Source organism: Ursus americanus, chromosome 15 (genome assembly GCF_024610735.1).
Source record: "Ursus americanus isolate L20-20 chromosome 15, mUrsAme1.1.p, whole genome shotgun sequence".
Lineage (NCBI taxonomy): Eukaryota > Metazoa > Chordata > Mammalia > Carnivora > Ursidae > Ursus > Ursus americanus.
In genome coordinates this window covers 25,417,982-25,431,767 of record NC_142141.1, presented here as the reverse complement: position 1 = coordinate 25,431,767, position 13,786 = coordinate 25,417,982, and the positions used below count along the sequence as shown (strand labels likewise).

Here is a 13,786-nt window from a genome sequence, read left to right as displayed (position 1 = left end):
CAAACGTGGGTTGAGACTTGCAGATCCAACCCAACCCCTTATGTCATAGAGGAAACAGGCCCAGGAGTGGGAGTAATTTGCACAAGCTTGCACAACACATCAGGGGAAGATCCGGGGCCAGAACTCCCTTCTCCTGAGTCCCAGCCCGAGCTCATGCCACAGTGCCTACCTTCCTCTGAGACTCGTGGCACTCCTGCAGCAGCATTGTCTGGGAGTTTATTAAAAACACAGACTCCTAGAGCTATCCCAGACTCACTAAGTCCAAATCATTATAGATGCAAGCCCTGAATCTGGATTTCTAATGCACCGAGGTTATTGTTCACACACACCAAAGCCCGAGAACCACTATTCCAAACTATACAGATCCTTCTAGAAACACTGATCATCATCAACCGAGTGTATGAGCACTTAGGAGGTCCTCATCAAACCTCATGATGGGCAGCTCAGCCCCAGACCCCTTGTGCACAGTGATGGAAACAAGCACCGCCTTCCACTAATGACGCCCTGATTCATCTTGGCAATGAGGCAGCTATCGGCCTTCTAGAGAAAGTGCCAGGCGTTTGGCCCTTGGGAACCTTGAGAAGAAAGAACTGAGGTTTTCCCCACTGCTCAGCGCCTGATATGACATCCAGGATGGGCACAGGCCACCATCTCGCAAGTATTAGAATGGCAGACTTGCTGCTGAGACCGTGCCGCGAGCTGAGAAGCTGCACCCGAAGCTGGGCTGGTCGCCAGCCTCCCTGGTTGAGCTAGGATAAACACGGGCCTCTCTGACCATAGAAGCCTTGTCCTTCTCTCCCCCCCTTCGCACCGCCCCCCCCCATCTCGAGCACAGTTCCCAAGCGCGGCTCTCCCCACTCCCACCAGAACAGTTGATGAAGACAAGACTCACACATTTCATCCTCCTATTTCCTGCTCTGTTTTTCTTTATTACCATTTGCTGTCCTGGGAGACCCTTAGGCTATGGTTTTTTCTCCAGACCCCCAGGGAACAAGATTAGGGTTATTACAAAGAAGCCAATTACAGAGGAGAGGAACTTCGTTGCTTAGACCTTTTCTCTCCCAGCTCACTATGCCTGCGGAGGAGAGACCAGTATTGCCAAGAAACACCCCACAAGGGCAGGCAGGCCTAGCTACTCACATGGCACCATCAAGACTCCTTGTGTGTGCAGGGTTTTCCAGAGACCCCTGCCTCCCATCAGCACGTACACCTGATCCATTATGTCCAGTAAAACCATGCGCAAGAAGGTCTGAGCCTGGGAGGTGGTTTCCAGCCTCCTTGGTCTTGTCATGTCAGCAATCACCACCCCCATTCGTTTGCATATGCCAGTGGCAGGGCTGTGTCTCCTTCCCCTTCCCCCCGCCCCCCCCCCCCCCGGGGTGAGCTACCGGCTTGGCCTGGCCTGTCTCAACACCCCAGTTCCTTCAGCCCCACGTGCAGGCAGGCTCTGGGTGTGGCTTAGCTCCCAAATCATAGGAAGTGAGGAGCCTGGGGTGGGGGGGGGGAACAGCCTTCATCCCAAGGGTCATGCACTCCTGGGCCACTTATGCCCTGTCAGGGTATCTCTCTTTTTCTCCAACCCTGAGTCCTCGGTTTCCCATTTTTCCTGCCTCTAAGGTTTGGTCTTTACAGCTGAGTCCTTATTCCTTCCTTCCCACCTGGCCCTCAGCCGTGAACTTGCGGCCAAGGGACTCTGATGCACCGCTTTCCCAGACTTCCTCTCTCCCTCCCCTAGCGGGGCTTTCCAGATCCCTGCCCTGACGAATGAGCCCAGCCTCCACTAACTGGTCCTGCCCCGTTGCAATAATAAGAACTGCTACTCCCCAGGGGCTGACCCCATGCCAGGTGTTGGGATATGAATTTCCAGTATACATTCTCCCATTTAAACCTCAGAAACACTAAACCACCAGGGATCTTAGCCCATTATGCAAATAAAGAAAACTAACAGGGGCCTTTTTATCTTGTCCAAGTTTGCACTGTTCATGTCTAAAGTTTTATGTGGAGCCCTCTGTGGTTTTGTCTTGTAATACGTGAGAGTAATTGTTCCCTGACATTTGTTGAGCACGTGGCAGGCATTACCCGCTATAACCATCACAACAGCACTAAGCAAGCAGTAACATTATTACGTCCATTCTACGAGTGGGGAAAATAAGGCTCAGACAAGCTAAGTGACAGGGACCAGGTAATAAACGCTGTCTATACCAAAGTGTAACCCTGACAATCTGACTCCGGGACCCCCACACACCCTCAAGCAGCGCTCAGTCTCGGGCTCAGAAACCAGCATATGGGAAGGTTTCCGCTTCTTTTACCCCTCTAACAACCTAGAAGTTTTGAAGAACATAAGCAACTTCAAACCTTGAACAAAATTTCCTCACCTGCAGAAGTGGGTGGTGAAGTACATGTTAGCCTAGTGACCTCAACGAGTGGAAGCAGTTCTTTCCTAGTCCGGGATTACAGAAGCATTCACTATTGGTCGCATTCGTTATATTGAACACCGAATGCTGAGGCATTTCTTTTTATGTTCCACAGGAATAAGAAGCATGAGAATAAGAATAAAAGCCAGGAGTAATGACTTCTAGGCTACTATTATGCCCATACGCAAAGAACTGTTATTTTGTGAGGACTTATTGCACACAAGGCATTTCTTCTTTTCAAAGATAGTATGTACGACCTTCATGGCACTTACCACAATTTACAGGACACCTTTGGTGAATATGTGTATAAACATTGTCAATTTCTTGAACTAGTCTATAAACATTGTGAGCTCAGGGACCATATCCCTCTGTCAGGTGTTCGGGCTATCGTAAACGCTCGGTAAATATTTGTTGCATGGATTCAATCGAGCCTTAAAATTCCCATGGATCCCACCTGGTTCAGCTCTAGAGCAAGGTACCTTGCTTTGTGTCACCTGGAGACAGAAAATAAGATCCCCAAGGACCCCGTGCATTGAGAGATTGAGAACACCAAATCCTATCATTGTCACCCTGGAGGCAGAGAGAGCAAGACTCTGAAGGTACTGGACAAAGGGACAGCAGAGTGTTCCAAGGCAAAAACCCAAAGGCTGGGCCACAGCTTTCATCGTCTGCTTGCCCTCCCCTACCATCCTCCACCTCTAAACCCTAGAGAAAATCTTTCAAAGACGAAGAATTAACATGAGTAGCAAGGTGGTGTGGAGTAGTGAAACTCTCTTAAATGGAGGAGGCAGGGATCTGCTCCCAGCGCGACCAAGCGGGTCAGCAGTCTGGATGCTCTGGAGCAGGCAGGGGTCAGAGCAGGTGCAAAATGAGGCCCTTCTCATCCATACAACTCCCAGAGGATTCGGGCTCAGAAACCAGCATATCACCATCCACACTTCTGGTTTATTGAGGGTGAAAGTACTGGCTGAACAGGCAGAAGACCTACAGAGTAGTTAAGAATATGGACTCTAGACCAGGGGTTGTGGAACCATGGCCCGTGAACCAACACAGCCTTCCTCCTGCTTTTGTAAACAAAGTCTCAGTGGCACACAGCCACACTCATTCATTTACATAGTCGATGGCTGTTTGCACACCGCACCTGCAGTATACTTGTGACAGAGACCACGTGGCCACAGAACCTAAAACATTTACTATCTGACCTTTTACCAAAAAGTTGGCAGACCCCTATGCCAGACTCAGCCTGGCTATCGATCCCCACTGTGAGCTTTGCCCAAATTACTTGGCTTCTTTCATTCTGTTTCTACCGCTCTTTGTGCCACACGCATTTATCCTGAGATTACACGTGCTTGGGAAACACCACGTGCTCACTGAATGCCGTCAGTTACCATTACGACCACCATTTTCACTAGGGCTGCTCGCTCTGCCAGTCCGGAGGCCCATTGCTCCCCACCCCCACACCCCTCCTAGGGCACAGGCTGGAGGTCTCTCTCTCCTCTACTCCCCACACCCATTTGAGCACCCACCTTCCTCAAACTTACAGAATGCCTTCCAAATGTGTCCATACCTTCCCATGGCTCCTGCCAGTCCCTCAGCCCAAACTGCTTATTCTCTTACCCTCCTCCACTTTCCAAAATCTTACTCATCCCTGAAGGCCCTCCTCAAATGCTCCCGCCTCCACGAAGCCTTCTGTGACAGATCCCCAACCCTCAGCTGAGAGTGTCCTGTTCTTTCCCTCCACACCCGCCCATGCAGCTGCCTGCCATCTTGCCCAGAAGCCTTTCCTGCCTTTGAGCTCCGTGAGGATGGAAATCTCGTGGGGAGAGTTTAGTCGAAGAAATCTGTCCACACATCAAGACCCACTTAATAAATACCTCCTAGAAATCAGTCCCAGAAAAACATTTGCTCCAACAGACATATTTGTTTACATTGTTGTTGTTGTTAATCAGACAACGAGAACTCTTGCGGTTTTCCCCTTCTTCCCTCAGCTACCAGGAAGCTTAGAGTGAAGTTACAGTAACCACCTGCAGGTGCGTGCAAGTACCTGTTTACCTCGGTCTGCTGGGCGCTCTGGGGGGGGGGGGGTGATGTAGGCATGGTAAATACATGCAGCATGATAGCACGTTCTCCTTGATGAACCGAGCATTCTGCAAAGGATGATGACCTTCCTTGTGTTTGCAGGCTTTCCTCTGACACCTGAGGCGCCTCTCGGTCCACTGCTTCGTATCCCTCACCTTGATGGTAAAGCAGGAGCAGGGGATGTTTATTTCCTTCCAGTTATACAAGTCGGAATCTCAGAGATTAGATTTATGGAAGATTACGGTTAGAAGATCCTCATCTGTATTAACTTCCGGGACGATGGAATAAGGACGGCCAAAAACCCACTCGCCCATAAGAGGACACCCGTAGTGTCCTGGAATGAAAGCAGTGTCGCTGTGCGGCCACACGTCCTGTCCCTCCCATGCCGCAAGGATCCGAAACTCCCTTCCTAGAACGGAAGGCAGAGCTAGAGGAACGTTTGGAGGACACCTGATTCTTGCGAGAGAGGGAAAGCATGAGGGAGAGGGAGACAGAGAGAGAATTTGTTATCTGATTATTAGTGATCTGGTTTTCTGAGGGCTCAAGGTTGCCACGTTGCCTAGAAAAGCAACACTTGTCATTCAATTAGCTTCTCCTCAACCACCTCTCTCTGCTCAACGCAAGCAACGATCCTGGCTTTATTTTAGAAGTCATTCATAATTATGAACACAATGCCCCGATGCAAAACGACATCAGACATCTCGCAAACCATGCAGAATGTAATGGAATCAATTACAGGCCTGTTGGGAAGCAGAACTGAAGGAGGGGTAAGCAGATACCACCCAGCGAGGGGAGCAGAGGAGAGAAGAGAAAGGCTGCAGGACGTGGCGGGATACTTCACGTGGGAATAATTTAAAGACCAAGGAGTTAAAAGAAGCTTTGGGGTAAAACAGGTACGTTTTGGTATATTTTGGCACAAAGGAGCCTTTTGAAGAGAGGGCTGAAAAGCTGATCACAACACAGGGATCTTTCACGGTGCTGTTACGCAATTCTGTCAATGCAATTCAGCTAAAAGTCAACACTTCTTCTGTGGTTGGCCCTCTGACTTCCCTCACAGCTGCAATTCTTGCCTAAGTCTCTTCACTACACAGTTCTGTCGTTTCTGGTTTCATTTTAAAGGGAAGGTTCCAAATCAAACTTCTTTACGATACAATTTTACCTGCCTGCCCGTGGCTCAATTTACTTTGTGCCATTTCTCTAATGCCCCCCCGCACTCAGGTAACCAAGGCCTCCTGAAGGGACCAGCCTGAGTACAACCGCCAGCTCTCGGAATTAGGGACCCTCAGCCAGGGTCACGGGAGGCTTGTCACGGACGTACAAGTAACTGTAACCCGGCCAACATCACCGAGCCCCCTCTACGGATCGGGCACCGTTCCAAGGGTTCCATGGGTGTCGACTCATTTACTCCCCACATGAATACTATAGTGTAGACGCCATCATTATTGTCTTTGATGAGGAAGCTGAGGTAGGGCGAAATTCAGTAGCTTGCTCAAAGTCACAGAGCTAATAGGTGAGAGAGGACACTGTGTGGCAGCCGCAGGGCCCACGCTTTTTCCATGACGCCACAAACACACCACGAGCCTGTGAAGTTTACATCTGGAGGAAAAGAATACTGTCCCTCTTGAAGGAAGACACGCTGTTTCTAGGCCCATCCCCAAGCCCCGACTCACCTGGCCGTGTTCAGGTTCCGGTAGAGCTGCCCGAGGGACTCCAGCAGCCTTCCCTCCATCTCTCGGTCCCTGAGTTGCTGAGCCAGGCTCAGCCAGTGCTCGTGGTAGGTGATGCATGCCTTGGGGCTTGGGGATACAGAGCTGTAGAAATGGCAGAGGGATTTGGTGACCTGAAGCTGACCTGAACATAAAGCGGGGACATGAATGAGATCGCCTGAGAAAGGACGAGGGCAACACACGCTCTCATGCTTTGCTCTAAAGCTTCTGTAGCACAGGACATACTCACTCTTTAGGTGTCGATGCCTTAAGCCGAACAGCAATGCCATCTCATAACAAAGGCGGCCGCTGGCCAGCTGGCGTCCATGCACCAGCACTGGGGCCAACCAGAGAAGGACCTGTACCAATTCCATGTCTGTCTCCATGCTGGTCTGGAGCTCAGAATAGAGTCGGACAGCCTGCAGGAGATAGTCCTTGGCTGGCTGCTGAGCCCAGGACTTAAGGGTCAGGTGGCCAAGATTGGCCAAAGTCACCGCCTGATTACGCACATTCCCCATTTCCTGAGCTCTGTTCAAGGCCCGGAGATAGCTCTTGGCTGCCCTGTTCACCCGGCCTTCACCTTGAAGTGCAAGTCCCAGGAGGTTATGGACCACCCCCTTTTGGGTGATACTCTCTGTCTCCTTCTGGGAGTATAGGAGTGGCTCGAGGATGTCCAAAGCCTTCTTTGCTTGGCTGGCTAAGAGATACGCCCACGCCAGGCAGAGAGAAGACTCAAAGGCTTCCTGCTCACTCAGCAGCTGCCCTAGCACCAAGGCCTGGCTCAGGTAGTGGATGGCACCATCGGGAGACCTGTGTTGGAGGTACACTTTGGACAGGATGAGACACAGGGCCCTCTGGGCGCTCCGATTGGCCTGTTCCTCACAGGCAGCCAGTGCCCGCCTGAGTGCTGGGCAGGCAAGGGCAGAAACTTCACCCCAGCTTGAAGAGGGGACTCCAAGGAGTTTGGTGGTGTTCTGGAGAACCAGGTAGACCTGCCAAATCGGAAGGGACATCCCTTGGCCACTCTGGATACCACGTTCCTGGACAGAGGCCACTACAAGGTGTGGGAGATATTTCTTATCGTACAGAAAACTCAAGATGGTTGCTGTAGCCTCCAAGTCAGGAGGGTGTCCGGAGAGGACCTGCAGGCGCTCGGCGAAGGGCAGGACCTCCTCATGCCGGCCTAGGCTCAGGAGCAATCGGATGGCCAGGAAGCAGGCCCTGGCCTCCAAGGGACAGCTGCCTGCCACAATGCCCTGGCGTAGTACGTAGGCCACCACGTCGAGCTCGTTCTTGGTACTAGACTCACGGTCAGGCAGGCAGGCCAACAGCGCCCCTGCTTTTTCCAGCAGAGACGAGCCTTTATGCCTTAGCCTCTGCCTCAGGTAGATGGCAGCCAGATTGATATACAGAGCGGCCACCAAGGATAGGTCTTCAAATGTCCCATCGAGGATGTACATAGCCTCCTCAAAGTACACCCTGGCCTGAGAGAGTTTGACCTTCCTGACGCTCAGCCGGCCCAGGAGGAAGCAGAGCCTGGCGTGGGCCCAGGTCCTGCAGCTCCGCTTGGCCCACTTCCTTGAGGCCTCCAGATAGGCCACGAGTTCATCCTCCTCAGAGAAGCTATAAAAGGAAGATGTGAGGAAAGAGAAGGAGAAATCATAGAGGCTCTTAAAGTGGTCAGCGTAACCCTCATGATCCAGAAAAGCCAATATGGGGGCAAAGTTCTCAGCCTCCTCCTCTTCCTGACCAGTGTTTAAGTCCACGAGGAGTTCCGGGTCATCGAGGTCATCGGGCTCTGGCAAGTGATAGCTGTCCGAGGCGGCTGAGAGGAGCTCCTCCTCCAGGCTGGAGTCCTCAGAGCTGCTGGACTGTCTGGAGCCCGTGGCCTGATGCTCCTCCCAGACTCTGCCAGGCCTGGCCTCCTTGAAGCCTTCAGGCTGGGACGCTGTAAGGGACAGGCAGAGTTGAGCAACCGTGAGCACCTGCCACTGTGGCGGCCAGCTCCCGGCAAGAGGACAGGATGCTGTTCTGAAGGACTGGAGGTCAGGTTCAGCATGATCTCTACTCACCACTTAGATCGTTTGGAAGATTCTGGATGGATTCAAACCCACCTGGATAGAGATGAAGGACAGACCTGGTGTTAGGTCAGAATGGGCCACCATTGCCTATGCCTGCAGGGGCACCCCAAACCCATGGTCCCTGAGCACACTTTGTGCTTAAATTTCTCTGAGAAACTGGGCACAATTCTGTCCTTCGTCATCAGCGTAAGAGCTGCACGACTGCAGAGAATGTTGTGTGGGCCACTCACTTGACGGTTGGGAACTGAGGTAGAAATAAGATCCAGAGCCAGAAAAGAAAAGTAGAGAAGCTAGAAACACGAGCTCTTTTCCAGGAGGTGTGGGGATGGGGAGGAAGACAGAATCTGAAGGCCCAAATCTCCCCACTAGCTGAGAGCAGGTCCATGAACAAAGCATGTGGCATCGCCTCCCATTTCTGTGCGTACGTCCTTCCCTCTTCCTTCCTCCATTCGCGCATATCCATCCTCTCAACTGTCACTGACTCAACCGTACAATGCGACACAGGACTAGGTGACCAAAGGTGACTAATGAAGGAAAGAGTGAAGAGGCATCTGAGGGTCCTGGTTTTGTTCCCTGCAGTGACTTCGTGGGATGAGGTGGAAGAAGGGCCAGTCTGGAGCAGAGCTTCAGACAGTCTGCGTCTGAGGGCCTCACAGGAGCTCTAGGCTGAACAGGAAGTAGATCTGTAGCCAAACAAAAAAGCCAAGACTTGCAAATACAGACTCAGCACCCACAGCGGGTCACAAGGAATGGGTCCCAGTCCTAGGAGAAGCCTTCGGACAAGAACGCAGAGCAGCTGGGGGAGGGGAGTTTACGAAGGAGCCAGAGAAACACCAGCATTTCCCAGCAAGTGGGAGGCAGCAAAGGGGACTGGAATGGCACCGTGCGAGAGAAAAGAGGAGACACAGAGACCAAGGTGCCTCTGGGACAGCCTCCTAACGTCACAAAAGTGGAAGAAGGCTAGGTGAGAACCAGGGAGACACCTTGGGTTTGGCAGCAAAGAACCGAACCCTCTTGGGTATAACTGTGGGGGTGAGGGCCAGATTCATGGCTCCCCAGGACAGGGGCTGCTGGAAATAAGATGCCACCTCTTCCTGGCAGAGAAGCAATAGCGCCCTGTGCCCTCGCTCTGGGCTCTCCGGGGAATTTGTGGCCAGCGGCCCCGCACGGGAGTCAAGCCTCTGCCTACTATTCTCCGTGAGTGTCGTCGTAGCTAGGTGAGATCGGTAACCTGCAAAGGCAGAAGGCTCCCCGCCCCCGAACGTGGGAGAGCTAGGGAGCCGGGCTCTGGCGAGCTGCCCTGGTGTCCCGGCCCTCGCTGACACTGAGAGCACGTGCCAGTCTCCCTCCAGGCAGGGCCACCGAGAACACAAATGGTGCAGGAGTTACAAAAAGATGCTCTCTCTGGGAGGAGCAATTGCAGAGAGCACCCCTTCCCCAGGGCAGAAGCCTTGGAGGAGCTGGAATTCACCAATAGGACGCCTGTCTGCTGGCTGCCGTAGTGCCGGGAGGCCCCTGCACCATCATCGGGCTCTGCCCTGCATCCAGCAGCGCTGCACTCCCGGTGCTTACACAGGAGGCAAAGCGCTGCCTGGGACCTGCCCCTAGAGCTCTCCCCACCATTGCATCAACAGCTGGTGGACCCCGTAGGTCCAAGCCTGTGGCCCGCCCCTGCCCAGGGCGCGCCTAAAGTCGTCCTGGATTTTCAGACCTCAACGCCCCCTCCCGGGTGGTGCACATAGCTTCAGCTTCCTGGTTCAGCCTGGTGGGTGGGTGGTGTGGTCTGTTCGTGGCAAGAAAGTTCGTGGCTAGGTGCTCCTCGCAAATACCTCTTGTGCACGGTGAGAGACTCTGAGGCCCACTTCTGCCCCAGGGAGCGGGCCCGAGAGCTCCTTCTGCAGAATCCCTCTTCTCTGCCACCAACTGTGCCGCATCTAATCTGGCCCCACGGGGGTGGACACAACACCACCATCGCTGACGAGATGGGGGAAACACGAATCCTTCCTCAAACCACAAGGTGAATGTACTTCCTGACACAGAGCAGTGGGCCCTTCCAAAGTGAGGGAAAGGAGAGGCATTCATTTGCTCAATCAGTCATTCGGACACTGATGAGAACTGGCAGCACTGAGGCCCCTCCCACAGTCCAAGCCAACACTCCTGCGCCCCGCCCCCCGCGCCCTGCCACAGTCCAGCATCAGTTTGTGTTGGGGGCAGTGTGGTGGAGTAGGGACTGTCCTGACTAGAAAACGGGGAAGGCACTAATTCACCAGGGCCTCAGTTCCCCAGTTTGTAAAATGAGAGGAGAAATCACTTCTTAGAAGCTGTAACATTCTATGGTCCTGCCTTTATCATCAGGGACCTAGACCTCCTTCAGCCCTAGAAGAAGCGACCTCAGTCACAGTTCAGGAGGTCTTCTTCTTCCAGATTAGAATGGAAGGCTCAATAGGGCTGGCCTTTCATGCTCTCACTGAGCTGAGCTTCCAAAGGGGTCCGAGGAGCAAACACTCACTAAGCCGGTAGACAGACGCTATGTCGGTATGAGCAAGCGTGTGGAGGAAGCTGGCACACTCAGCTTTCCTGTCACTTCCCAGGACCCACAGAGAGCATCTTTCCTCGTCACTGAAAAAGGCGGAGCTCTTGTTCCTGCATTGAGACAAAAGACATGGGTACAGATGAGCGCAAGTCTCCGGACATAACCATTCTCTCTCCAGCGCAGGATCCAGTGAAGGACAGAGAGAGAAGCCATTGACCCGCTTGCCACAGCTGCAGCCAGACTCATCTCACTGTTGTGTAATGTCTGTATCCCTGCTACCCAGAAGAGCTCTGAGGCCCCCATTCATGAAGAAACGAGCTACACGGCTGCTGAGCAGGCCAACGTGGGGATGGAATGACCCCTCCTGTGAAAACTCTATCTCCCGAAGAAAACAAAGCCCCTTCTCTTGACCCCTACCTTTCTTTGAGACCAGCTGGTGCCCATTTTTAATAGAGAAATACAAATTGGCTGCCCCAAAGGTAAGGGTTGAAAAGGGACTGTGAAAAGATGTTTCTCTGTCAGGTTATTTCAAGAAAACACTAGGAACAGGCAGCACAATCTAGAGAAGTGATGAAGAGAGTTTGACTATGGTTAGAAGAGCTTTTCACAATTGTTGGCATCTGATTCCACGGCACAGAACGAGAGCATTATGTGGCATTCAGAGAGGGGATGGGAAGGGGGCAGAAGGAAGGCCAGGGGCTGCAAATAAGAGAGATCCTTATACTCACTGTACTGTATAAACTCACTTTTAAAACTAATTTGCTTACTAGAAACTTGTCATAGAATCAAAGAATGTGAAAAGTAGACATGCCTCAGAAAACATTCAATCCAGAATTTTTAAGATCTCTTTGGGGGGGGGGGGGTCTAAACTCAGAATCCATTTTTTAAACAAAAATAACTCGGAAGCCTAAGAGGTAGTAACAGCTAATACTTGGAAGGGTGGGGGGAGCCTATAATGAATTAGACACCCTTATCTCATGTAATCTGCACAGTCGCCGATGAGGCAGGTACTGTTCCTACTCCCCTCTACAAAGGATGTAATTGAGGCACAGAAAAATAAAGTCGGTAGCTAGGAAGTGGTAAAAAAAAAAAAAAAAAAAAAAAAGGAGGGGCGGGGATGGGAGTGCCATGGTCTGCCACCTGCATTTTATTCTCAGAACTCAGGTAAAGCCAGTGATGAGGAAACCAGGAGCTAATATAAATTGCAAGGTCACACCACTAATTAGGACAGAAACAGCACTAAAGCTGTGTCCTGATGTCTGGCCCAGCACTCTTCCCAGGACACTTACTGAGCCCGCATCTCTCTGGCCTGACTTCCAGATTCTTCCTACACCATGAGAGCAGTCATCCTCAAAACAACATCTAGTTGAAATCTACAACTAAACTCCTCTGACATCAAAAGAAATTATTATATGATCTCAATTTTCTATAGAACCTTCAACTTTATAAAGCATTCCTGAATTTACTATTTCATTTAGTAGCATGTCAGAATGACACAGCTAGCAAGTGTAAAGCTGAGACAGAAACTGTGATCTTCTGCCTCTGTGGCCCATTGCCTCAACAGCTGATCTGCTAATGTCCTGAGTCCCACGTATTTAGAAAGAGTCCAAGAAGCCTGACAGATTACATTAGGGTGTTCCTACCATGGAAATGGGGTTAGAACGGTAAGACTTCTAGAACTATGGCAGGCTGGCATGCTCCACTGGGGGCTACTCTCACCCACACACAGAGACAAATCAGAGATAAAATGTGATAAGGATAAATATTTTAATATATTCTTTGACTTGAAAGAAAGAAAGAAAAGGAAATGCCTGAGAGCCAGAGACAAAGGAGAAACTAAAGCCAAGTTGGTAAACAACAGCAGATGGCCCAGAGGCCCTGGGGGGGTTCTCCGCTGGGACCCTGGTTCTCAGAGCTGGGGCTCACCCTGTAATGCCACCCAGGGACAGGACATGGGACTTTGGGTCCATGTGAAGCAGGGAAGCTGAACTGAGCTCCCTACAGCCTGACCTCAGCAAGAACTGCAGCTTCTGTAACGAAGAGATGGGAAAACTCACCTGCCAACGACACACTTCCATCTGTCTGAGTCCCCGGGAAAAAAAGTCAAACACCTGGACTTACACCATTAGAAGACGTGGGCTCGGAATTACATTGTACAGTGTAAGTACAATCAAACAACTTTACATTAAAAAGCCAGCCCTGGACCATTGAGCTCCTAAATTTTCAGGGAAAGTAGTGCCAAAACTGCTCTACTGGGATGTTTTCTTCAGTCGAGGCTTCCTGCAAAGACCATCTTTGAAATTCAGGGCGTCTTTGTTGAAAATCCAGGGCGCCCGGGAGGCTCAGTTGGTTAAGCGTCTGACTGGTGATTTCAGCTCAGGTCCTGATCTCATGGGTCATGGGATTGAGCCCCGCATCGGGCTCATGCTCCGTGGGGAATCTGCTTGAGTTTCTCTCCCTCTGCCCTGCCCCTACCAACGAGCTTGCACACTTGCACGTGTGCACTCCCTCTCTCTCTCAAATAAATACAGAAGTCTTTTTTAAAAAATTAAAATAAAATAAAGTAAAATGTTGAAAATTCATTCACATAACCAAAAATACAAACACAAGAAAAGGAACTCCTGACAATGCATGCCAGCAAGTGCACAAATAGGTAAATTCACACTACAAAAACCAGAAATAACAACAATCTAAAGATTAATTTATAATATGCATGGTTAAAATGATGAAATGAAAGACTGACTAGAAGCTACAGGGAAAAGATGGAACCTGGTGAGCAGAAATAAGTATACGTGGAAAACAGCAAAATGCAAATTCTAGAAATGAAGATAAAGGCATGCACACTTAGGACTACAGGAGTGAGTTCAGCAGCACGTTTAGTCACAGCAGAGGAGAGAATTAGTGAAACTCAAGATGGGAAGGAATCACCCAGAATGCACCTGTAGGGACAAAAAGATGAAAAATATAAAAGAA

The 13,786-nt window shown here is 51.0% G+C and overlaps 1 protein-coding gene across 8 annotated transcripts in view; it reads right to left on the bottom strand.

Annotated features, from left to right (window-relative positions):
• Positions 1-13,786, bottom strand: part of SH3TC2 (SH3 domain and tetratricopeptide repeats 2) — a 98,552-nt gene that overhangs the window by 9,792 nt on the left and 74,974 nt on the right. For all 8 annotated transcript variants that reach the window (XM_087867882.1, XM_087867883.1, XM_087867885.1 and 5 more), the window contains 4 exons: positions 10,790-10,923; positions 8,272-8,313; positions 6,450-8,147; positions 6,164-6,344 (listed from right to left, as the gene is read on the bottom strand). In XM_087867882.1, the coding sequence (XP_087724008.1) occupies positions 6,164-6,344; positions 6,450-8,147; positions 8,272-8,313; positions 10,790-10,923 (2,055 nt within the window). The remainder of the gene's footprint in view (positions 1-6,163; positions 6,345-6,449; positions 8,148-8,271; positions 8,314-10,789; positions 10,924-13,786) is intronic.